The sequence below is a fragment of the Vanessa cardui genome, chromosome 20 (genome assembly GCF_905220365.1).
Source record: "Vanessa cardui chromosome 20, ilVanCard2.1, whole genome shotgun sequence".
In the NCBI taxonomy this organism is placed as follows: domain Eukaryota; kingdom Metazoa; phylum Arthropoda; class Insecta; order Lepidoptera; family Nymphalidae; genus Vanessa; species Vanessa cardui.
In genome coordinates, this window is record NC_061142.1 from 7,525,625 (window position 1) to 7,552,392 (window position 26,768).

At 35.0% G+C, this 26,768-nt stretch overlaps 1 protein-coding gene across 9 annotated transcripts in view; it reads left to right on the forward strand.

Annotated features, from left to right (window-relative positions):
- LOC124538592 (sodium/potassium-transporting ATPase subunit alpha) overlaps positions 1–26,768 on the forward strand; it is a 46,461-nt gene that overhangs the window by 12,878 nt on the left and 6,815 nt on the right. For 4 of the 9 annotated variants that reach the window (XM_047115699.1, XM_047115698.1, XM_047115697.1 and 1 more), the window contains exons 2-13: positions 22,558–22,638; positions 22,926–23,057; positions 23,136–23,306; positions 23,405–23,626; positions 23,737–23,955; positions 24,069–24,249; positions 24,336–24,593; positions 24,678–25,027; positions 25,118–25,369; positions 25,444–25,655; positions 25,815–25,998; positions 26,419–26,634. In XM_047115699.1, the coding sequence (XP_046971655.1) occupies positions 22,558–22,638; positions 22,926–23,057; positions 23,136–23,306; positions 23,405–23,626; positions 23,737–23,955; positions 24,069–24,249; positions 24,336–24,593; positions 24,678–25,027; positions 25,118–25,369; positions 25,444–25,655; positions 25,815–25,998; positions 26,419–26,634 (2,478 nt within the window). Of the gene's footprint in view, positions 1–18,084; positions 18,392–22,557; positions 22,639–22,925; positions 23,058–23,135; positions 23,307–23,404; positions 23,627–23,736; positions 23,956–24,068; positions 24,250–24,335; positions 24,594–24,677; positions 25,028–25,117; positions 25,370–25,443; positions 25,656–25,814; positions 25,999–26,418; positions 26,635–26,768 lie in introns of those variants that run through there. The other 5 variants (XM_047115704.1, XM_047115703.1, XM_047115702.1 and 2 more) reach the window with 4 other exon arrangements.

Genomic DNA, 26,768 nt, shown 5'->3' on the forward strand with positions numbered 1-26,768 from the left:
TTATCGTTTTATAATGATGCTCCAATCTCGCTTTCTTTTGTTATAATACCACGCTATAATCCAATTGTTTTCTAATGGCAGCGTAATCATATTTTAAATAAGAAATAGTGTTACATGCCCGTATTAAATGCTATGCCATATAAGTACATAATAAAGTAAATTCAATAGCTTTATTCATAATATGCAATAATAATGTAATATCAATTATGATATAGAATCAAATGTCATAACACCGTATTGAAGGCTAAGGTTACTCTCGTAACACATCTTTTGAACATTTGCTTTTCTATAATGTTCTATGACTATTTAAAATAATTAATAAATGTAGATAATAATTGTGTTAATAAAAATAATTAATAGGCCTTATTACGACCCCCATACTTCTTACAAACTGTATTAATTTTTATTATAAATATATATTATCAAAACTAAATTATTATTATAAAAATATTCTTTATTCATGTAGGCTCGTAAAATTCCCGTAAAAGATTTATAAATAACTAAAGCTACTACCGGTTCGGAAAGTAGATTCTACCGAGAAGGATCAGCAGCAAAGTCAGTAGTTATTCGTTTTCCAACGTTTTAATTACAGAGTATGTCAGTAAAGACTAATATATTTTTTTAAATCCTTATATGTGTATTATTACGTATATTAAAAGTAAGTTATTGCATTGTAAGGCTCGTGATTGCGCTTGAAAAATCAATCAGCACAGGTGTTCATGACGTTCTACATTAATTTTTTAAATCTCAATTAGTATTAACTCTTTTAAATGCCATTTCATACAAGTCTAAAATAAATTTCAATTTGTTCCTTGTTTCCTTAGGCGCTTAGTGACTTTTGAAGATTTAATTAGCTACTGGTTGAAGCCCGCGGCTACGCTCGCTTTTTAGGGGGTTATTCGTCATGACGTGTTACGCGTAAAAAGTCCTTCCTTGGAGTTCAAATTTCCTTCATACTAAATTTCATCAAATTTGGTACATCGGCTTGGTATCGTTAAACAGGTATCTTTAAATACAACAAAAATTGTCTTGAAACCATGAGGATCAAAATGTTAATGTATGGAAATAACTACCTACAAACTAAGAAAATAAGTAGGAATGTTACATACCTACATACATAATTGGGCCAGGGTAGAAATAGAGATTGCTAAATTTCCGACTATGGCCCATCTTATAGCTACCCTTTCATGTGCGTGTCCGACACGCTCTTGGCCGGTTTTTTTAATATTTATAAAACAATTTTACCATGCTTAAGAATCAGTGTTTAGTTCTTTAATTTTATTATTAAATTGGAATTATCACAGTACAGAAGAGAATCCTTATGAGGATGTAGTTATTAACACCGTTTCCTTTGAACTCATTGCAATTTGAATTCGCGATATTAGTTTTGTCTAGATTTAGCTGCATTGCGCAAGTGTTAATGTATTCAATCTGAGTCTCCTTTGACACATGCGAGCATCGTTGCTTCTGGATGTAGTCGTTAGTTCGTTAACAAATTTAATATGTCACAATATTTCAGTACTCATACGATTCGTAGACATAGTTAACGTAACCACTGATCTTATTCACGCGAGTTCATATACGGTCATTATGCGACGTTTACCTTCCGTAAATACATAATCCCACCAAAAACATTAAAAGTAAAAAATGCCAAGCCTTTCACAGCAGTTTTTCCATCGTAAAAAGTTTTGAGATCTCATAGAAGCCAAGTCCTATTCAAATTATTATGTAGTTATAAATCAACATTTAGTAATTGTATCAATAGTTTTCTTTATATTATAATTATAGCGACTTAGCAATGAGCACAAATTAAAAGCTGCTTGCTGCCTGGAATTATGTGCAAATGTTACTGACGAGACCTGTGATCAGATTATTTGTTTTGTGTGAATCATCAAAAGATGGTACGGCCGTGCCTGTTTTGCTCGAGACTTGGCTGGGGCACTGCCGTGCCCCCAGATTATTTATAGATAGATTTGAAAATTTTAATATCAATGATAACAGCAATACATATATTTAATATTATACAGTTTTTTTAAAGAAACTGTTTAAGATAAAACCATTTATATCAAGATACGATTATATAAGATTACGTTGTAGTCTGTTGGGTTATTTTCGCATCATAAATAAATTAAAATATAAAATGTGAATATTTGCTGTCGATATTCCGAGTGACAAAAAATGAAATAAAAATGATTAAAATAACATATTTTAGTATATGTCATAAATATTTTGGTTTCATTTTGTATTCGGTATGTAAATTACCCTTCACATTTCAACATATATTTTTGACGACAAATAAAAAGATGTTCAGCTTAATGAATCAGAGCATTCGTCTATGGTTCTCTTAGCCATGTTGACGACCTCTGTGGTCGAGTAGTGAGGACATCGGTTTACATGGGAACGCCACTCCGAGGTCCCGGGTTTGATTTCCGGCCCAGTTGATGTTTAAAAAGCTCATTAAGTGTCTATGTTGTCTTGGGTCTGGATATTCGTGGTACCATCGTTACTTCTATGCCTTAGCTACTTACATTGTGATCTGAGTAATGTATGTGATGTTGTCCAATCTATACTCTGAAAATAATTTGGTCCTTGCGAAGTTTTCGTTTTCATATACTAGACTTTAGTTGTATGAATTAATTGAAATCAAGGTTAATTCGTTTCGACAGTCTGCGTTAGTACTAGGTAATTTGGTGACTGACGATGAGGCTTAACTGTTCCTTTCCTCTGACTCACATCTCACTTATACCAGATAAACACAATGAACAAGTCCAAAGGCCGAAACGAAATCCAGATTTAACTGCTGATGACAATCATTTGATTATAATTTGGTTTAATTGAGTAGATCGCGTACAGTCACGTGGTATTAAATTAGTAAATACTTTTTTGTGGCTCAATAACGAAATTGTTTGATGTATCATCATAATTACCCTCGGCTCTGTAGTATAAATTTTAATATTTAACATTATTACTATTATTATACTAGTTTCCGCCCGCGTCTCCGTTCGCGTGGGAGTAGATGTTATACCCCTAACGATGTGTATGAAATATTTCACAGAGAAATCATAACAAATAAACAGATCCACCATTACATTTAAAATGATTGTTAGGATGGTCATTTAAATGTAATTAAGGTCAGATTCGATATTATAATGTTAAACGAAAGTAGAAATTAGGCAGTTTTTATATGCAAGGTCGAGAAAATAATAAATACATTTCATTACGAATGAGTCGGAGTCTTATATAGCGCTAACGTCAGTTTTCTATTACACTCGCATAAAACCTTATCTTTATTAGAAATCTTACAAAAGCATTACTATGTTTTAGATACTAAATGCAATTAACGGTGTCTTTGTATTAATCGCTGGTGTCAGCTACGCTACACATGTGTGTCGGAGTATACGTCACTGTAATTTATATTTTACTAATCTTGTCCTTATCCTGACATTGACAGAACATTTATCGCAGAAATAGGGCAAGTTAACACGACTTAAAAGTTTCATGATTATACGACTAAGGAAACGTTTTAGTTATTATAGCAACATTTAGCAATATGTCTATATAGCTTGACGATCTATATAGATACATACCTATATAGATAAATATCTATATAGATCGTCAAGCGAGTCAAATAGTTTAGTCATGTTGTTTGCAAAAACCACTAAAATTCTTTCACCAGTTCTTTTCAGATATTATTGAACCCGTTGTTGCTTTTACTTTAACTACCGATAAACAATTCAGTCCTATACTGACTTGTATTAGATCTTATGATCTTGATTTTATCCGCAAACAGATGCTGAAATACCTATGGAGCCGTAACGTAAGCGTAAAGTATAGTGATGTATTTTTTATACTTAAGTAGTAGTGAATAGTGTCAGAATAACTCACGCCTTTATCATCAACTTTATATCAAAAGGCTATTATAAAAAAAAAAAAAAACTTTCAATTTACTCGCTAGCGAGTTGCGCGAATCTGACCATTTGTTTTTTTTTAGTATCACCATCTGCAACAAAACATCTTAAAATAATAACATTGTTTTTTATGATTTAAAAAAAAAACTATGATAACAGACTATACTAGGTGATATGTATTATATCACCAAATATGTTTATCTTTATATAACATAGTGTCAAATAAATCCATTGAAAATGTCTTTCTATTTGTAATTATGCCGATAGAATTCACGTAGAATAAACTCAGTAACGACCTCTTTAAATTGGTTATATAAATGAACTACACACTCAATAATCAGTATACACATGTGTTTTATTGTTTGTATATGAATTATAATATTATCATAATATTGAGAGCATTATAAGACATAACGTAAATATATAAAATGAGAGTACTATACTGCGAATTCAGTTTATAACTAACAATAGTTCATTTCTTGTAATAAAGACAAGATTACGAGCAAATGGACCATCTAGGTGATCATCACAGCCCATGGACATTGGCGCTTTAAGAAATTTCTTTATTCAACTAAGGTCCTTGTGCTTTTAGTGGCACTGGCTGGCCTTTCAAATCAAAAAACAACAATCTTAAGTACTGTTGTTTGGTGGTAATATATGACGAGAGGAATGGATATATCCTAATACGCTTGCAGTAAAGCAAAGTTGAGTTTTCAAATCCAATCAAATGGCGTTGTGGAAAGAACATCCCTATTTCTTATAAAATGTATGATTGCGAGTATACCTTACATCTAACAGTACAACATTATTTTAAAATAACTAACTAAACTAATAACTCTAAATATATAGTTTAAAAAGTACAATTTTAGTGGGAGATGGACTTACTTTTTCACTTTTGTCCAATCAAAGGTAGATCATAATCGTGATTTTTTAATACGGTGATATTACGAGGCGTTCTAATATTAATATATTACTGAGAGCGTGTTGTGACCACACTAAAATTTATTCTGAACCAGTGTATACAGGTATTATCTGACAATAGCAAGTTCACAAACCTCATTCATGCTCAAAACCTACGCGCAATTTGGCTTGGATAATGGTTTGTTAGTACTTGTATGGATAGTGTACGTCGTAATGGGTTCACATTACGACGTACACCATCCATACAACTTTTAAAGTACCGATAACTTAATCATGTGACGGTATCATAAATACTAATTCAAACCGTAAGTTTTCAGAAAAGACTAATAGGCAAGTTGGTCCGTTGCGAAGAAGCATTAAGTTTGTTAAAACAGCTTCAACTTAGCCAACTTGCCAAAAGCTTCTGCCAAATGGCTTGTCGAAACACTTCATCATTACGTAAAATCGTTATAAGTTTGATGCTCCCATTCATAACGTACAATGATAAATCTCTGCCTATTAAAGTGCAGCTCGTGTTCGGCTATTTCGAGAGTTTTTCGTGCTATGTCACTTTATGCTTAATTTTTTTTTGCATTTTATTTTTTTATTGATTATTTTGCTCTATCTCTCTACTAGTATGGATTGACCTTTAATATGATGTTAAAAATTAACAAATTTTTGTATCAATATAAAAATTAACTAATGCTTTAAAATTATATGCTTTTAGGAATATAGAAGATAGACTGCTTGAAATTTTTAAAATCTTAAAATTTAAAGCAGTATCTTGGTCGTGGATAATCAACACATTATATCCATACAAAGCCTGAAAGTATTTTATGATTTATAAACAGTGATTTTTGTTAATGTCGATCAACATTGATTCTTGTCTTCGATTATTCTATTAATAATTGAATTGAATAAACACAAAACATGGATTAAATATCTACACTAATATTATAAAGAGGAAAACTTTGTTTGTTTGGTTGTAATGAATAGGCTCAAAAACTACTGGACCGATTTTAAAAATTCTCTCACCATTCGAAAGCTAAATTAATCCCGCATAACATAGGCTAAATTTTATTTTGAAAAAAAAATAGGGTTCCGTAAGATGTTTTGGGCTTTTCGGACAAAAAAGGAAAAAATCTACCAAAAAAGTTGTTTTTTTGCGTATGATGCCTAAACTATAAAAGATAGAACTATAAAATGTTCTAACTCCGGTCCCTAGAGGGCATAATGGCCTCCGACCCTAAGAACCTCATCAGATTCGTGGCTGATGTTGGTCTGGCTGAGGTGTTGTGATCACGAATTTGAGGTTTATCACAATAGATCCAAGCGCCGGTTGCAGTAATTCTTCAAATCTGACCGTGCCTCAGCAGTAGGGATATTAAAAGACTGATTATGAACCGTTATCTACGCGGGCGAAGCCGCGGGCGACCGCTAGTTGGTTATATTTTTACAGATAAATAATTTGCTTCATGAATATTTAGTATTTGAACTTTCTAAACTCCTATGATATCGGAATTTCTAAGTTTAGGTATTGCTAAGAATATTATATTATTATTTTTTATCGTCATATAATATTTTTGCTTTATTTATTACTTCTTTGTAGGACATCGTAAAATGGTCATTGAACTTCTTGGCGTTAAAGGATGCGTAGAAGTATGTTCTAGTCTGAACCACCTCAAGTGGTTCAAGCTGGCACTGATTGGTTTGGAAAGAAGGTTTGGGTGGTGAACGGCATTCTTATGCTCAAATAACAAGCTACACATCATACAAAATGTACATGATAAAATGAGTTTAATGCCTTAATACTCAAGACAATCGTGATAAAAAACTATGTAGGTATATCATGCAACAGCAATGAAGGGAAACGTTCAATTTCTTTCAATTAATTAATTTTTAGGAGTACGTTAATTCAAACGTTCCCACGAGTCTAATATTTTATCCGAGCAAGTTTATCCTTCGTACAATACCTTTGCGACGAACCGGCAGGCTCATAATTGAATTATGTCGACCGCGGCAATTCTCGCATGCACTTAACGTTAGCCGATTCACGGTTGGATTTACATAATATAAGATAACCTGGACTGTTTAGCGGATAAACGACCCCGTCCTACATATCTTATTATCTTTTATTTCTTATGTATTTTGAGATAACTTTATATGTCGATATAGAACAAAGTCGCTTACCGCTGTCTGACCTTATGTATGCTTAGATCTTTCAAATTATGCAACGTGTTTTTTAATAGATAGTGATTCGAGAGGAAGGTTTTTATAAATAATGGAAAATATGGTAAAGAAACAAGAAAAAATCTGTAGTATATTTAGTATTAGCATTGCCCTTGCGACATTGTGATACTTACTTTGATTAAGCTATGTTTAAAACATATCCAAAAATGAATCTTGGCATCGGAAATGACTAACCGTATAGTATTACTTTCTTCTAGTAGATTTACTAAAGAATATTTTATCTGACCAATGAGCCAAGAAGCGACTTGGCAAATTTATGGACATAATGCCAAAAATACTTCGAGATCTAGTTAAATAAAGTGTAGTAGATTCAAATGCCAAATTTTAAGAATAAAATGGATTTCAGCAGACTTGGGAATTGAATTGGGTAATAAAATGTCTATAGTACTACCATTCGATGTTATTATTTAGACATTTGAATTAGATAACACTTGGATTGCAGAACATGTAGTATTTATACCAACAATTTACTACATTTAATATTAGTGCATGGTGCCAAAGCATCGATGTGCTTTCCATTATTTAATGTACCGTAAATTGTTATTATAACAGAGCAAACATATATATATATATATATATATATATATATATATATATCGTAACAGAACTCTAATGATCGTAATGAACAACGATATTAATTTACATCACATTGTAACGTAGGTCTGTCTGCGATCTATCTTTCGTGAGGTACTTTAATCAATTGCAAGAAGAGCGTTCAACTTTACCCCAGTTCGTTTTACTCTCTGCGACTGCGCACTGTTCTCTGACTGAACATTGTTCTTTTTTTGTCTAGAAATAAAAATAAAAAAACTAAAGTACAAAATGTCTCCTCTTGATTTAGCACAAGTGCTATTAAGTCTCATTTAACTTTTGCCTCAGCTGAATTTGTGGTTAGGTTACATAACAGCGCCGTTGTTTCAAACCTCGCCCATAGGGCTTGTCGGAAGAGATTCAACTAATCTGCTTTGAATACTGCATTGCAAATTACCGCAGCTCTCAAATGTCACCTGGCGGGTTTATTTACGTGCGGAGTTTCATGTAGCTGAAGGTTGATAGGTTTCATGGTATTACGTAACCACGTTGTATCGCTGGGTCTTTTCTCTCCTTTGCTAGTTTCAATGATCTTAATATGGCATTGCTCCTAATAATAGGATACACATTAAAATAAATACTGGTCATTCAGAAAAAAAAATGTTTTCGTAACGAAGGTATCGTTTTGAAATTCCTTACAACTTGAGACGTGAGACGTGCGCAAGAATATTTCTGTGAACTATAAATCTCATCTATATTCTAATAAACTTCCTTCGTCTTCACCTTCAGCCTGTAGGTATATGAAAGCCAGTGATTCAACCGAATCGGCTTAGTAACGGCCATGACGAGATTTGTTTATCTTCACTCATATTCGGTTTACTCTATAATAATTTCATTGACTGAAATGTTTTAGAAAATGTAATGTCTGAGTCTTGTAATCGCCGACATCGCTAAATGTTACGTTTACATGCGTTCCTTTGTTGTGCTGACGTCTTTCTTGCTAAGTTTTGTTAAGAAAAACTCTTAAATTGCTTTGTCGTTTTTAGAGAAGTATATTTGCAACTAAATGATTTTCATTAAATTTAAATTACGTTACTCAATTAGGTATAAGACAATAAGCGCTTTAGGTAAAGCTAGTAGCAACCGGAATGTAAACTACGTGTACTAAGTGTCGGCAAAAACTTCGTAGTTATTCTTTTTCTTGGCTTCTTTCTTCGACTTGAGAAGTAGGTTATTCATCATGTCTTTTTTTTTGCGTATGTTTCGCGATAACTCCGCCGGCTGTGACCCGATTAAAATGATTTTATTTTATTTGATAGTTGTTAAATGAAATAATTTTTTACTAAGAGTGGTATTCAAGTAGAATTAAAATTATTGATCTTATCACTCGTCGTCTGTATTACTCGATTCTTACCCGATTATTGTATTATTCATAGATTTTAATATAAAAAAAAATATCAATTTAAGCACCCTTATTTTATACGGAGTAATATAACAATTAATTTTAGTAACAATACCAAATGAAAATGTATATATTTTATACATCCTTTCTAGTTTTTTTTAGATTATAATTAAGTTGATCAATCAACAATTGCATCCCTTGTATACATTATGCATTGAGACCGATGAAATGAAATAACAATAACGTATTAAAGCGATGCCGTCTGTCTTGCGAAATTTTTGTATCGGAAGAATTTAATATCGGAAATCGACATGGCTACGAGTTATATTCGCTCTGACCTCGATGGCTTGCAGCGTAGGTAACGTTGGAAAACTATAATTGTGGCATTTCCATTAAAAACGTTTCGTTGTTGAAAAAAAATATACATTTTAAAAACACGATGACACTCATATTTCATGTTCTTATTTCATTTATTAAATAAGTAGAAACTATTTTTAAAGATGGAAATGCAAAGGAAATAATTATTTTTAATACAGCGAATGTTTGTATTTGTTCCACTTGCTTTATTTTTTATAAGCAGTCAAGCTCTCTAGTGTAATTAAAGATGACAGAGTCAAATTAAATATGCTTAATTTTCATATGCCCATTGCAAGCTTTTGGAGATGAGAAAAAGTTTATTTTTTTCGATAGTATGATTAATGGTATAATTTTACTTGGTGCAAGTGTTGATACCATCCACTCTTGACATATTCGTCAATAGTGGAGTGGAATGGATGTGGACGTATTTTTATGCTCCGGTATGATGGAGTGAGCCAGTGGAATTAAATAAACATAGCATCTTATATTCCAAGGTTGTTGGCGAAGTAGCTCATTGGTGATGGAAAGAATGGTCAATATTTCTAAGAGCCCCTGCAGGTAGGTTGTCTATCAGGTTTTCTAATTTCAAAACAGTGGGAGAAATAATATATTAATAGACACTTACAATATTATGGCTTTTAAAATATATAATTTAGATTTAAAAGATAGAAGAAGATCGACCGAAATACTATTTTTGGTATTTTTTGCATCTTAAGACTATCGATTATTTAAATAGTCCGCTATGACGTAGGGTTTCCGGCCGATTTAAACATATTCATTTAAATTTATGGCATGACCACAAGTAAATGATGAATGTTGATTCGTATCGACAATCGCATACTTATACATTACAAATAGAGCGACTACATGGCATTATTTATTTTTGGTTTGACAAAGTTACATAAATTAAGGGCATTCTGGGATGATAATCATTGCCTTTTAATCATTACTATGTTTCCAATATTTCACTTTTGGCTTATCTGTGGCATCTTATTTAAATCTGTTTTGCAACGGAAGTCATTAAGCTATTATTAGATGTTAAATCACTTGGCGAGATATATAGAAAAGATTTATAATTAAACCAAATTAGTGTTCATTAAATTAAAAACCAACGAATTACAAGTACTGGTTTTCAAGTCTGTAAATTTCCCACTGCTGGGCTAAGGTCTCTTCTCCCTTTGAGGAGAAGGTTTTGGAACATATTCCACCACGCTGTTCTAATGCGGGTTGAAACACACATGTGGCAGAATTTATATTAAATTAGATACATGCAGGTTTTTTCACGATGTTTTCCTTCAGTGCTGAGCACGAGATGAAATATAAGCACAAACTAAGCACATGGATATTCAATGAAAATAAAAATGGTCTGGGCTTGAAACCGCAATCATCGATTAAGATGCACGCGTTCTAGGCACTACGCTAGTCTAGTTCAAATTCTAAGCAGACTGTAGTATAGTAAAGAATAGGAAATTAAATATAATGTAATCTTGCATTTGTATAATTTAAATGAGGTTAACATCACGACTTATACGTCTGCCATGTCAAATGTGGTTCTGTAATGTAATATTGATACAGCGACGCAGTAGGCAATTGCTGATTCTGCACTAAGTTTCCTCTTCGAAGCGGTTCGGAGCGGCATCTGCTCGCCTAGAATATAATACCAACAGAGGCATGTATTGTGTATTCGATTTGCTAAAACCCTCTAAATGGGATTGCTTAGTAACCTTGTTGTTGGGCTTTTATTGTTGTATACTATTACGTACTGTATGTATAAAGCTGAGCGAGATGGGCGAGCGGAGGGAATACGTGAATCTTAAATGAAGATTGCGGGTTCAAAGCGTTGCTTAACTTTCATATGTTTAATTTGTTTTATAATTCATATCGTGCTCGGCAATGAAAACTTCGTGGATGGAGTGCAGGGTTTTGCCCAGTTGTGGGTCACTACTAGCTGTAATTTTTTCGTTCTATATATTCCAACGATGAGGATAGATGAAGAAACCTTATGAATGTAAATGTAACGGAACCCTAGTCCAAGTTCAGAGTAATCTCAGTCTACTTCTTTGCGTTTCCCAAAGTTTTAAATTACATTTCTAATGAGATTTTTATTTTGGTACGTGAACAGCGAATGCTTCATTAAATTTTCATTATATTCGCTTCGAAATTGGAAAGTATATTAAAATATTAATATGTGAATAGTGCCCTGTAACCGCTAGCTGAAAATATGAGCTAAGTCAGATTTACTAATCTGACTTAACACTGAGCGCTCATTGGTCGTCTATTGCGTCAAAGGATGTCATCGACCAATGAACATTGAGATTAAACTCAAATTAGTTAATCTGACTTTGATAAGCGCTTCAGAAGCTAGACTTAAAAGAGTCAGATGGAAAATTTATAGTGAGGCCGACCCGCTTTCGAATTTCGTCCAATTATTTCAGATATCACCGACCCTCAAACATTAAAACGACGGTCCAAATAATTATAATGTCGTACAATAATTTATATGTCTTTGTATTTGGTGACGGCTGTACCGATCGAGTTACTTGTGTTAAAATTCTCTGATCATGAGTTTATCAGTTGAAAATGTTATAAGTCGGCCTATAGTACGAATATGTATAGCGTAAACTAAACAAATGGTTGGAAGATGATAAATTATAAACACGTTCTAAATACACTTTGTACTGAATATTAAAACTTGTATCGCTTTTATTGGTGAGATGGATTTTTGACGTCGTGTTATTCTCAGCGATAGATAAAATTGAATATGGAGGTTAAATTCTACTAATTGATTTTTGATTCTTTAGGTTTAATTGACACTTTTCAGCTATCAGATGGCATCGTATCAAAATCGCCGTCGTTCAATTCTTTCCCTTGTACTAATACAAAAATCCAGTTGTCGTTCGCACCTGTTATAAATTAGTAGAATTACCCTGATTAGTCGTTTTCCATTATCATAACGTACATATAATCAGACTGGGTTTTATTAAAACTGGATAAAATTATACGACGAACATCCCATATAAGGTAATTAAGTTATTATTATTAAAAGCGAAACCGACATGAACCGATACGTAATATATGCTAGTTTCCGGTTTTTGAGGTTAGGGGGTGGTTGCGGTTGTTGGTTGTATTTTCCAGGGAATAAGAAGTAATTTATCTGCTATAATCTATATCTATGCCAAATTTAATTCTAATTTGATTCTGATTTCAGTTGTTCTAGCGTGATTAACAGACATCCGTCCATTCAAACTTTCGTTTTTATATTATTAGTAAGTTAAGATTAAACATCTGGTCTTAAATAATATTAAGATTAAAATCTAAATATTCTTTATTCAAAAATTCTCAATCGCCATTTTACAGTGTTGAATTAAATTTAAAGCTAAGGAATTAATGTATTCTATGAAAGAATTATCGTATAGATTACGTAACGTGTGTCTATATGAAATAAATTTATTTTTATTATAACTATTACGCAACTAAATACGTGTACTAATAAAATACTCGTGTAAGTAAATGACTCGTTTATTGATTTATTTTATTTTTATTGTTTGAATAATATACTTCTTTAATATAAATCAGAGATAATTTATGCCGTGCATAAAGTTCTACATAAATATTTCTTTGCACTATTTCATAACATTCATTTTTGTATATAAATACTAGCTAGTTTCGGCTTCGGGGGTCTACGTTAAACATTCATATTTAAGGAAAACATACAAAAACAAACTTATTTTTCTCGGAGCAAAACCTTCACGGGCGTACGTGAGAATAAATAACCAAAGTTTAATCACAATCGGATGAATAATGTATATGTATGTATTGAGGACAGCATCCAATAATCATTTTTAGTGTATATATTATTTTCAACCCATCATTGGGATATAAAACGTCATCCCGATCTTCGATTTCATATCAGAAGCAATTACAATTGCTATAGAACAATGAAATCATGACGTCATCAATGGACTGACGGAACTGATCAAAGGATACTTATGGTCTATTACAGTAATTCTACACTTAAAGAATCGTTTTTAATTTTTTCGTTTCATCATTATCATTACATAGTATAAAACAAAGTCCCTTACGCTTAAGCTGTCTACTAGTGAATGTGTTTTTCCATATTAGAATAATCTGGTGAAATACGCTTCAAACCTTCAAGAAAAAAGGGCTACTTTTCAGGTTTGAACAGGCTGTTGCTATACTCTCTAAATTATACTAAATATATACAAATACATCCTTTCAGGATAGTTTGTCAGCCAATCTTGTGTTTTTATTACGTACTTTCCACCAATACCAGTATTTACGTCTGAATTTGAGTCTGTATTTAAAAAACAACCCATATTATATTACAATATAATTTCACCTGAAATAATCTATACTTCTGTATCTGCTATATTTTCAATGCTAAAGTACCTATGTTTTTTATCTGTTCTTATCTTTATCATGGCCATAGGCTCTTAGTAAGTAGTAAGCTTGAATCCAAAGGAGTGACATATAGTACTTTTTTTATGTCTAACCCATAAAACACAGCGAATACGCGGACGATATGTGCTACTGAATATATGTATATAATATGAATTGAAAAAGAAAAGTACCATTAGGCATAGCTTGATGTGAAAAGTTTGCCAAACTCGATTCAGTTATGCAAATTTCGAGAATAACATCGTGTATCCTATTTTCATATTTACTATTTCGTAAGTCTCAACTTGATGACAGCGTATTTGAAAGCTTAAAGCGACATTTATGGTAATATAACGCGAGGCTATCAGCTGAGCAAACATATTTTACTTCAGCTTACAATTCGATATCTAGATAACGCTGTTTTTACATAAAAGTTAAAGTTTAATACTACTATTGTTATGCAGTATTACTTATGTATGATGTAAACGTGAATGGTTTTTTTATCGACTTCAGAATCGAGCTCGAAACGTCTCCGTTAAGCTTTCAGCGCTCTTAAAGTAATATAAGCCACTTGAGCTCATAGTGATATAATACCTCCTTAGCTGTTCTATTGCAAGATGTGTGAATAAAGATAATCGTAATATTATTATGATAATTTATGTATGCGAAACTAAAACACTGTATACGAATTGTTCTCTTCAAAATGAAGAAAACCATTTACGTTTTATTACAGAGATTACCAAGGACCGTTCCAAAAGAATAAAAAATATTTTTAGGTAACAGAGATCTTAAAATATTTATAAATGTTACGTTACATAAACATTCACTAGACTTTGGTTAGAAACAGACTTCATGGCTGCCGGCGAACTTAGGGCGGGTCTTGTTTTTCCGTATTCATTGTTAAAGGTAACGCTCGCTAAACGTAACGCTCTCGATACACCCTCGCAGCAATAGTTCCGAACATCGATATTGGAACCATTATTGTTTATAAGAACGATTAATAGAATAATTAACGTCGATAAAGCAGTACACGAGACGGGTTAGGTAGATGGCAAGGCGGCGCAAGTGAGAGGGTAAACGGCGCGCGCCGGCCCCGCTTATTGATCGTGGAGAGTGACGCCCGGGGTGACCCAAATAGAACCTCCGTGCGCCCCCACCCTCAAACCACATGATCCAGCCCACTACAAACGCTCCACGACGAATTTTCATATCAGCCGATTCTCCACGCCGAAGGAATGGCCCGTTGCCCCGGCTTTGATACTAATGCCTTACATAATACATTACGAACGCCTTGTTCAATTATCGTCGCTTGAAATATCTTTGTCCTCTCAACTTTTGACGTGTGTCAAATATAATTAGCGTAGTTCCCAAAAAATATAACCGATTTGACAGGTAGTCAAGTGAAATTTATTTTTAGGCTAAAATATAGTAACTTCTCAAATAACAGACCTCATTCAGAACAATAATCTCCTAAAAAATTCGCTTTTATTTACATATAAGATTATACTTTTTTATTTTGCTATCTTTTTACATTATTCTTAAAACATTATATAATAAATAGAATATAACAGATATTCTATTATAACAAACTACATCTAAACACCTATTGTATTATATAATATATACCCTACGCATCACCTCCCCTCTTTCATTTTCATCCCTCTATAAGTCAATAACTGACCTATTCCTGGGAAAATCCAGCTAGGGCGGTGCATGCGTAGTTAATAGTATTCCAATAGCTGACAGGCTGCACTAATATTGATTGTCATATTTAAGTTAGGAGGGTGGAGTTCTGAGCTTAAATTTATTTAGGAACAAATGGTTAGGAACTTACAAGTACAGGTGTTTATAAAAGAAAAGAGAATAATTGAATACATTTAAAAAAAGTACAAACATTTTACATAAATTGGTTAAACGGAAGATTTGTTTTTTATATTGCATTGAAATCCAGATGATATTCTGTACAGTATGACGTAATGATACATAATTTACAATTTTTCATTTATAATGTGCTATTTTTAAAACGAGCACACATATATATGTATTATATACTAATATTGTCATAAATAAAGTAATATATTTCACACAATGGAGTCGTTGAACGTGAAAAGCGAATGAACGGGAAACATCCTTTTGTTTAACATTCCGGAGCCGAGCTGCTCAAATGAAAAATTTCCACAAAAGCAGGACACGGCCGACGTCGGCAGTGGAAGAGTAGGCAACTATGCGTATTGTTTTCTATGTGTACATGGCCTCTCTTTAAACCCTTATTACAAACAACGCCTCGTCCAATTATAACTTTTAATTTGTAGCTTCATCACTCGTTTATATAGCATAGCTTTTTAAAAACATATTTTTCTTTCTGAACATTAAAATCACTCAATCGTATATAAAAAAACCCCTAAGCTTTGTGCGTGTCTGGGGCGAGGTTCTCATCTACAAATTATGATAGCATAATAGAAGGTCAAGTGGTGGCTGTGATATCTCGAAACCCTGTCTCGTACCCGAATTAGATGGAATCTTTAATACTCGCTGACGTCGCATAAATCAGCCCCAGGTTTGACTACCTTTTAACATTTGAATAATATTGATTTTTTTGCTAACGAATCTCGAACCTGTGCAGAAGAGTATATTTGTCTGCTATATGCTGTTTTTTGCCCTTATAGGTATCCTGGGTTATCTTTAAATAATATTTTATTCAATAATAAATATCTTTAAACTCATGAGTTATTGTTTCAGTATTATCTAAAGCGTAATGTTTTCAAGTTTTAATGACGGTACTTTTATTAGAACTAGTAGTACCTGGCAATAAAATGTATGATTTCAATATGGCTACGTGCATAAGTGGTGTGGGGCGAACCTGACCGGTGGCTAGCAACGAGCTGGCACGTCTATATTTGCTGACGTGTAATTGCGCGAGGAACGACGTCAAGTGCCGGAAATTAATATCTGACAGGTGGCGCCCCCTCACGACGAAACTACTGCCGTATTTGTGACTATATACACCTCGATCCATCTCGAATTATATTTGAAAATCATTTATTCTTTCAAGTTTCGGTCTACGAATGAAAAAAAAAATTAAATAAAGGAAGCCAGTAACTACAATAATTTATGAAAAAAAATGTGCTCGTATTTAACGAATCTAAGATTAACTAATTTCATTAGCGTGTGTATAAATTACTTCAGCGTCTCCTGTAGCGTAGAGAATCCGTACAGGAAGTGTTACGAGCGAAATTGTTTTTTAAAAAGATACTTAACACATTTTCTTGCCATGATATACGTACTTAGAATAAATGTGTATTTAGTAGTTGCTCAATCGATTCATTATAAATAGTATTGTACGCCGTGAACATTTGTTTGTTATAATTAATTAACTTCAAAGAAGGAGGAGGTTTACAACTTTTTTTATGTATGTTCGGGCTCACGTCAATCGTATAGACGAACTTAGAAATTGATTCCTTTTTGAAAGAGGTTTATTCTAAAATTCTTCCATTAATATTTCGTAAAGATCTGATGTTGAGTTTTGGATTCAGTCAATGGATTCCTTATTGAAACTATAAGAATTGAAATTTTCTGTGGTATCGATCTGTGCTCGAAGTACTTAGATCTATTTAAGCCCCTCAAGGTCTCTGGATATAAAGATTTTGCGTCTACAATTTATTTATATTCGGCTGTTATGACATTATCGAAATGCGTATGCAATAAAACTACCGCAAATGTGTTTGCCTTAAAATAGTTTTACTGTTCTAGAGAAACTCTAGATGCCCCAATTTGAAAATATTTTGTTACATAGGTATATCGAACGAAGTCATAAAAATTACATTTATTTGTACTTGACGTGGAACGTTACGTTTGTAGTAAAATAATATATTAATTACGATTCATTAAAATTAAGGACATCAGAATTACCTATTTAACTACTTATGTTGTTATCGATTGCCAATGTATTTTTATCTCGGTACCTACTCAATATTACATTAAACTTGGGCGCGCCTCTTCAAATGACCTGCCGCTGTGCGAATAAAAATTTACGAATTCATTGGCAATTATACAGTACAGCTAGTTCCTAACATACGAAATATTTTAATAAACATTGGATTTTGCTTTAATAACGGCAAGGTAGAACTTCTTCGGCAACGTAATATCTTATATATTGGCCGAAAGAGGCGGTTGTCACCGTGTCGGTTGTGGAAGGTTACGCGCGGGGTGGAGCAATCGGTGCGGCGGCGCTAGAGGGCGCTGTGTGTCGTAGAGCGGGGTGCGCGCGCCGGTGGTAGCGGCGGCGCTGGCGTCGTGACGCAGTGTGACGTCAGCGAGCCGTCGGCTCGATACGCGCCAGCCCCATCGTCAGTCGCCGCCCGAAACAGGCCGCCGAAAGACGCGCCCTACGCGCCTCCTCCACCCGTACACTTCTCTCATACCGGGTTTTAGTTTCGTACCATAATGACATAGCCTCAGTGTCGTGCGACGAGACTACGTGAAGCGCACATTTTAGTTTTTCCATTGAGACGAGGAAGCCGTAACGGTCTCCGTTGTTCCAGAACTAGACGATCTACTTCATTCCGTCGAGGAACGCAGAAGAGACCACAAGGCGGTCTGCTCTTTTAAATCCGCCTTTGCATAAAGACTAGCTAAAATGGGCGAGGTGAGTGCAGTGCGCTTGCAGTAGTGTTTATCAGGGCGTTTAAAATAGCAAATATTTCCCGATGGCGCAGTGCTTTCGTGAAGATGTGAGTGCATGTAGCTGGTAGTGAGTGCGGAGAATCTATTGAACAGCGATCGTCGTCAGCAATTGTCGTTGCTTGTGTATAGTGCTTGCTTTCAGCCAAGTCCCCTTGTTCATCCAGGGGATCCATTTGCACGTCTCATTGTCTTTGTTCTCTTATAACATATTCAAGTGTTGTCCTAGCTTGTGCACCAATTAGAATAAATTGAACAGACAGTCGGCAATTCCTTCGTAGCTTGCGTTATTTTCTCCTTTAGTTTTTTTTTTGTCATATTATATGTCTTTATTTCAATATCGTATGTCATAGTTTCGTGATTGTAAAATACAAATATGATTAGAACGAAAAAATATGTGTGCAAGAATGTCAAAAGAGTAAAATTAAGCGCCGGAGATAGCGCCAGTCCAGTTGCGTAACAGCTCGTATTGATCTGTGCGGCAAGCGAGACACTTCGCTTTGTGGTCTCCTCGTATACCATCACTCATTGCTTCATACAATCTACTAATTTAGTTTATTGTGAATATTTTTAATATAAAACATACCTTTTTCTTATAACAGGACTTTAAAATTATTTCTATATATCATTTGAAATATGAATCGTTGACTTGTGTCTATAATGACAACGTTAACAAAATAATGATATCAGTCGAATACTTTAACGAATGATTAATAGATTTTTTTTCTAAGTGTTATAAAATTAATATGAGTACTGTCACGTTTTATTAAAGGATATACCACAAAGCGATGTTGCTTGAAAATTTATTTCATTACTCGTTGACAATCCGAAAATATAAAAAAAATTATTTGAGTTACTTCGATTTTAGTCTCTCATTGAAACAATTCCTTGCAAGGTGTCCTGAAGGAAGTAGCTAACGGGTTGTAGCGGGAGGCGGTTGTGGTTCGGACACGAGAACTAGATATAAGAGCACCGAAGGTTTATTAGAAAATTGCCTTGTCATTATGTCATTTAAATCGCATAGAGTGCCGTCGGTCTATTGGAGTATTTCCTTTATCCTTTATGACGATAGCACGCACCGAGCAATTAGGTTGCTAGACAAAGTCCTTCAAGTTCACTTATACGAACTAAAATTGTGTATACTTACAACTTGCATTCGATTCATTAATGTTAAATTCTCGTTTTTCCATTTTTGAGAATCCGTTACCGGCTAAAACTTATAGGGTTTAGGGCAATGGTTCATTATGTAACCAATTAACGCTTTACGCTATGGAAGTCGAACGATACCTTTAAACATAAATGATATACTTTGTTAAATAATTTTAAAAATATTCAAGAACTATTACGAACTCAGTTCTAATATTATTCTAAATATTCTACTATTATTATACTAGTTTTCTAAACCATTATTTAAAAGTACCGGAGGAGCAGAATGTTTTACCGTAGAACCTGAAACGCAATCGGTGCCTTATTAATCTGTTCTCCAATCAAATTACATATCTTTCAATTTATATACGAGTAGTCTCATACAATCCAAGCTTTTTTAATATTATTGTAATAGTAATACCATTTATATGAAGTATTTAAATCATTATTGAATTAATAAGAAGTCGTATTGGTACTTCATTTTTTTTTGCTGCGACAATAACTTTCAAGTCTTTGATTGCTAACACAATCTCAGATCTTTTTAAAAATACTTTATACATATCAATAAAACGCATTGGATAAATTGAAATTTACATAATTTAACCTTTTTGTCTCTTACGAAACAATTAATATCGCAAATATTATTATTGTTTTCATTTACCTTCGTTATCACGGTAATTAAGGTATATTAAATCAGAGTTTACGTAATATACATGATTAAAATAATAATTCTAGTAACAAAAACATTTTCAAATCATATGGCGACTATCTGCGGCAATTAAGTGCAATAACTTGTAATTAAAATGCTTAATTCAATGTTAAAGTTGTAATCTAGACATCTTTAAGTCCAGTTCTAATATCTGTTGATAGTTTAATAATACTCTCATTATGAGATAACGTCGATTAAAGATGAGAGAATTACAATAGACTTAGAAGTAATATCTAAATGCGCGATCGCCTCTTTTGTTCTGGATGCCAAAAGGTAAAGAGACACTGACGCACATGTTACACCACATCAACAAACACACGTGAATCTGGCTACTAATAGTGTTTTGGCAACAGTCGCATATTATAATTGCATGTCGGGAATCACGCGTCGAGCGTCGCGACGCCGACTTAGTTAAAAATAATTGTCTCATTCACATGTTGTGGAACTACTACGATAGTAACCACAAATTTTCGGTATAAAGCAGTTTCGTGACCATGGCAATGATCATCTGATCGCCGGCATTCGGTATCGATTCGAACGTTTTTTTACATAAAAAGATAGTTTGAGCGAACTAAATCAGTAAAATGTAGAGCGTTCAATGATTCATACATTCGAAATAAATAAATCAACGCTTGTTCAGTCCTTGTAAAATGAGACGTAGATTAAAATAATAGTAGCTATCAAGTATATCATTAATTAAGAACTTAGCATGCTAGTTGTACATTAAGTATATTTTAATGAAATAACGAGCATAATTAAAGGATATGTTCGCTTCATACCAGAAACCATTATTAATTTTTATCAAGCCCAAGTATCACAATGAGTCTTCCATCTTTTTAAATGTGAGATCGTTTTATTTTCGACGGAACCGGATTCTATTTTCCATCAGATATTCCGGTTTAACCTTTACAGAGATTATAGAATGCGGTCGCTGGGGCCCGGGGGTGGCAACCTTGTCTTTCAGCTATTTATGTCGAGGGTAGCGGGGGTTGAGTCGCAGTGCGCCTGCGTACTGCGTGCCTCTTATGTAACGAATCGAGCACGCCTTCCTTCCAACGTGCAACCGTACTTCCATTTCCATCGTATGAATTTTTCATCATTTTCGTACTAATGTTAGCGAAAGTTCCTTTGTCGTTTATTCGTTCTAAAGATAAATTGAACAAATAATAATACGCCAAATATTAAATTTCCAAATCGACAATAAAAATACCGTAAATTTTTATATATAAGGAATACTTTTCAAAGACCTGACCAACGCCCATAAATTGTTATTGATATGAATTACGTAAAAGGCAATCGAGACAATACTTCGTGACGTCTTCATTTTATGGATTAGATTACTGCCTTTCATGTAGAAAAAATAGTATTGCATTTCGCAATCTATTATCCCTGTCTGACTGTAACCTTCATGGAAATTCAGGGCGCGGTTTAATGAGGTCCGTTATGAAAACGTTCATCAATTATCGACGGCGACGGCCGGCTTGTTTACGGCATCGCGGACGCATTTAGCCTCGGTGACATTATGGCTAGTTTGCACATAGCTATATCGTTATTGCCTTCATAAGCACAAGTGCTTTTCCAGGCAATACTAAAACTGGGTCATAATTTATCCAATGCGCAGTCATACACCAGTGATATTTGAAACGGGTTCCAACGAGCGATGAATTTAGTTCAATGGTGAATGAGTAGTGCGCATGTGTAGTGAGGCAGCGATGCACAGAGGTGCGCGGTGCCCTGCTTCCATATTGTCGCTGTGAGTTTCGCACACGCAACTAGTTCAGTTCAATTGAGCGCCATTGAGCCGGTGATCCCTAACAGGACTATAGAGCAGCTTGTCAAGGTTACACCTCGCGGACACGCTCGCTGTTGCCGTGTGCTCCCTGTACAATACGTCGTATTATTACTCGTAGCACACAATGGTAATTGAAATTACTTTTTCATTTAGTTTTCAGTGGTCTTTTGTAGTCTTGTTTTAATTAATTCTTATCGTATCTTTTTTGTAACATTTGCTCGATTCCATTTTTTAATTATTTTCATTTAATGCTAATGTGTGTGTACAATTACCGTTACCATTCCTTGTTTTACTCATGTCATATTATATTTAGAATATTGCGACAACCAAGAGATTTTGGAAATAAAAATAAATTTAATTTTCATTAAATTTTTTTAATGAATATCTCTTGAGTGTTGATATTCATTTTCACTCTCACCTAGTTTCATTGCATGGCCCTAGGGCCGCCTTGTAGAATGTGTCTAGCCCCTAGTTATGTTTGCAGCATGGCCGTACCGACTCGTACCGCGTCGCCACCATCGGCCCCATAAAGGATGATAATAGAACTGCTGATGGACAGTACAAGGTTTATAATTTGCATTATCACATCTACATCTAACGAGTGACGGATGACAGCTGTAAGTCTACCACTCGCCGCTGTCAACCGCCCTCGCTGAGCATGCTTTTGTTTCAACGTCATACATTTTATTTTTCATTTTATTTAACTGTATGCCATAAAATCATCTAATTTAAGACTTGATTATAAGCAACAAGTAAGTCTTTTGATTTTTATAATTTGAATATAAATAAACAAAACTATACAATACATCTTTATAAAATTTTAATGAGTTTGCATTATTGTGTGTGTTATAGACCCGTCGGAAACCTCCTGCGAAAAAGCGGAAACCCGGAGATTTAGATGACCTTAAACAGGAGTTAGATATCGATTACCACAAAGTAACGCCCGAAGAACTGTACCAAAGATTTCAAACACACCCCGAAAATGTAAGTTCAATAAACAACTTCAAACTTTTTTTTTTAATCTTGTACAAGAAAAGATACTAAGATTAATGCAATTTACAGGGACTCAGTCACGCAAAAGCGAAAGAAAACCTTGAACGAGATGGTCCAAACGCACTTACACCCCCAAAACAGACACCCGAATGGGTAAAGTTTTGTAAAAATCTTTTCGGCGGATTTGCGTTATTATTGTGGATTGGTGCTATTCTATGCTTTATTGCCTACGGAATTCAGGTCAGTATTTTTTGAAACGTAATTCAATTATGTGGTTAATTTGTTTGTAAAAAAAACAAGTTTTCCTATTTATTTATTTTTTACTTTTTGTTCTCTAGGCGAGTACCGTTGAGGAACCTTCGGATGATAACTTGTACCTTGGTATTGTATTGGCGGCTGTTGTAATCGTGACTGGAATCTTTTCATACTACCAAGAAAGCAAGTCGTCCAAGATCATGGAATCTTTCAAGAACATGGTACCTCAATTCGCCACGGTCATCCGCGAAGGAGAGAAACTAACACTTCGTGCTGAAGATCTTGTGCTCGGTGACATTGTTGAGGTATTTAGACATAAGCAGAAAATATATCGAGCTTCTAATAATTAACTAAGTCATGATTTAATCTATGAAATAAATGTTGAATTTTAACAAACAAAAATTTCATCGACTAGGTTAAATTCGGCGACCGGATTCCCGCTGATATTCGTATCATTGAAGCACGTGGCTTTAAAGTAGACAACTCGAGTTTGACCGGCGAGTCTGAACCTCAATCACGTGGACCTGAGTTTACCAACGAGAATCCCCTTGAAACCAAGAACTTGGCATTCTTCTCTACCAACGCTGTTGAAGGCACTGCTAAGGGTGTAGTAATCTGTTGTGGTGATAACACGGTAAGAAAATAATTGTTGTATTAAATTCTATGTACATAGACAAAAATATTTTTTGACAAATATCTCTTAGTAAAAGTATAAAGTTTGACTTAATTAAGAATCTTTGATTGTAGGTCATGGGTCGTATTGCTGGATTGGCGTCAGGCTTGGACACTGGCGAGACCCCCATTGCTAAGGAAATCCACCATTTCATCCACTTGATCACCGGTGTAGCTGTGTTCCTCGGAGTAACGTTCTTCTTAATCGCCTTCATCCTCGGCTATCACTGGCTGGATGCTGTTATTTTCCTCATTGGTAAACAATTCATACTAATTAACGTTTCATCATAGTGTTTCAAAGCGCAAAGTGATCAATGTACTGATTATTCGATCATGTTACAGGTATCATCGTGGCCAACGTACCTGAAGGCTTACTGGCGACCGTAACTGTATGTCTGACTCTCACTGCCAAACGTATGGCCTCCAAGAATTGCTTAGTTAAGAACTTGGAAGCCGTCGAAACTCTCGGATCAACCTCAACGATTTGCTCCGACAAAACTGGAACTTTGACCCAGAACAGGATGACTGTAGCTCATATGTGGTTCGACAACCAGATCATTGAAGCTGATACAACTGAGGATCAGTCTGGAGTACAATATGGTACGTGAAATTGGTGACCACTTAAAAGTAAACACTCTTATATTAACTGCCTTGAGTATTCTAATTTTTGTTTTTCATTCACAGATCGCACTAGCCCTGGATTCAAAGCGCTTGCCAAAATTGCTACTCTTTGCAACCGAGCTGAGTTCAAAGGTGGTCAAGATGGTGTGCCAATCTTGAAGAAGGAAGTTGCCGGAGATGCGTCCGAAGCCGCTTTACTCAAATGTATGGAACTGGCTCTCGGTGACGTGCTATCGATCAGGAAGAGGAACAAGAAAGTATGCGAGATTCCATTCAACTCTACGAATAAGTACCAAGTTTCTATCCACGAAAGTGATGATCCCAGCGACCCTCGTCATTTGCTCGTAATGAAGGGTGCCCCTGAGAGAATTCTGGAACGCTGCAGCACTATTTTCATCGGTGGCAAGGAAAAGGTAGCTTTTGTATTTATAATTTCCGAAAAAATATTAATAAAACAAAAATTGATTAATTAATTCACGAAAATATTTTGTATCATTAAATAGGTTTTGGACGAAGAAATGAAGGAAGCTTTCAACAATGCCTACTTGGAACTCGGCGGTCTCGGCGAACGTGTGCTCGGTTTCTGCGATCTGCAATTGCCTTCCGACAAATATCCCATCGGCTACAAGTTCAATACCGATGACCCCAACTTCCCCCTGGAAAACCTTCGCTTCGTCGGTCTCATGAGCATGATCGATCCTCCCCGTGCCGCCGTACCCGACGCTGTTGCTAAGTGCCGATCTGCTGGTATCAAGGTGAGCTGTGGTCTGCTCAATTATTGTCAGTTTTTAGATATTGTATTTTGGTTAATAACAATTAAATATTTTAGGTTATCATGGTAACCGGTGACCACCCCATCACTGCCAAGGCTATCGCCAAGTCCGTAGGAATTATTTCTGAAGGCAACGAAACCGTAGAGGATATCGCCGCTCGTCTCAACATTCCCGTGTCCGAAGTGAACCCCCGCGAGGCCAAGGCGGCCGTAGTCCACGGAACCGAGCTCAGGGAACTGAACTCCGATCAACTCGACGAAATTCTCAAGTAAATACATTATATATACCATGTCTTATAAACAAGTAACTTTTCTATTACAAAATAATTGCAGATTTCCTTTAATATTATCAACGTTTTTGCCCAAATTACATAACTAAATTATGCAAATACAGAAACACATAATTTAAATATATGTTTTGAAACAAGGTTCCACACCGAAATCGTGTTCGCGCGTACGTCCCCGCAACAGAAGCTGATCATCGTGGAAGGTTGCCAGCGACTCGGAGCCATCGTAGCCGTGACCGGCGACGGAGTCAACGACTCGCCCGCCCTAAAGAAGGCCGACATCGGCGTCGCTATGGGTATCGCCGGATCTGACGTGTCCAAACAGGTGAGAACTTCGTACCAACATAGTAATTAATTATGGACTATATATGTTTCTTATGGAGTCGAGATGGCCCAGTGGTTAGAACGCGTGCATCTTAACCGATGATTGCGGGTTCAAACCCAGGCAAGCACCGCTGTTTCATGTGCTTAATTTGTCTTTATAATTCATCTCGTGCTCAGCGGTGAAGGAAAACATCGTGAGGAAACCTGCATGTGACAAATCTCATTGAAATTCTGCCACATGTGTATTCCACCAACCCGCATTGGAACAGCGTGGTGGAATATGTTCCAAGCCCTCTCCTTAATGGGAAAGGAGGCCATTAGCCCAGCAGTGGGAAATTTACAGGCTGTTACTTTACTTTTTTTTTTACTTTACTATATATGTTTAGCCGAATGATTAAATAACGAGTGTTTTTCTTTAAAGGCTGCTGACATGATCCTCCTCGACGATAACTTCGCGTCCATCGTGACAGGTGTAGAGGAAGGCCGTTTGATCTTCGACAACTTGAAGAAATCCATCGCGTACACCCTCACCTCGAACATTCCCGAAATCTCCCCCTTCCTTGCCTTCATCCTCTGCGACATCCCGCTGCCTCTCGGTACTGTAACCATCCTTTGCATCGATCTCGGAACTGACATGGTAAGTTGGACTCTATATTTTAAACGATACAGTTCAATATTTGACGATATTACATTGCAAGTGGATATAAGTTGTACACGTTACCGAATAATTATCACATATAAAGAAATTTTGCGAGATTAGAAGCTACAAGG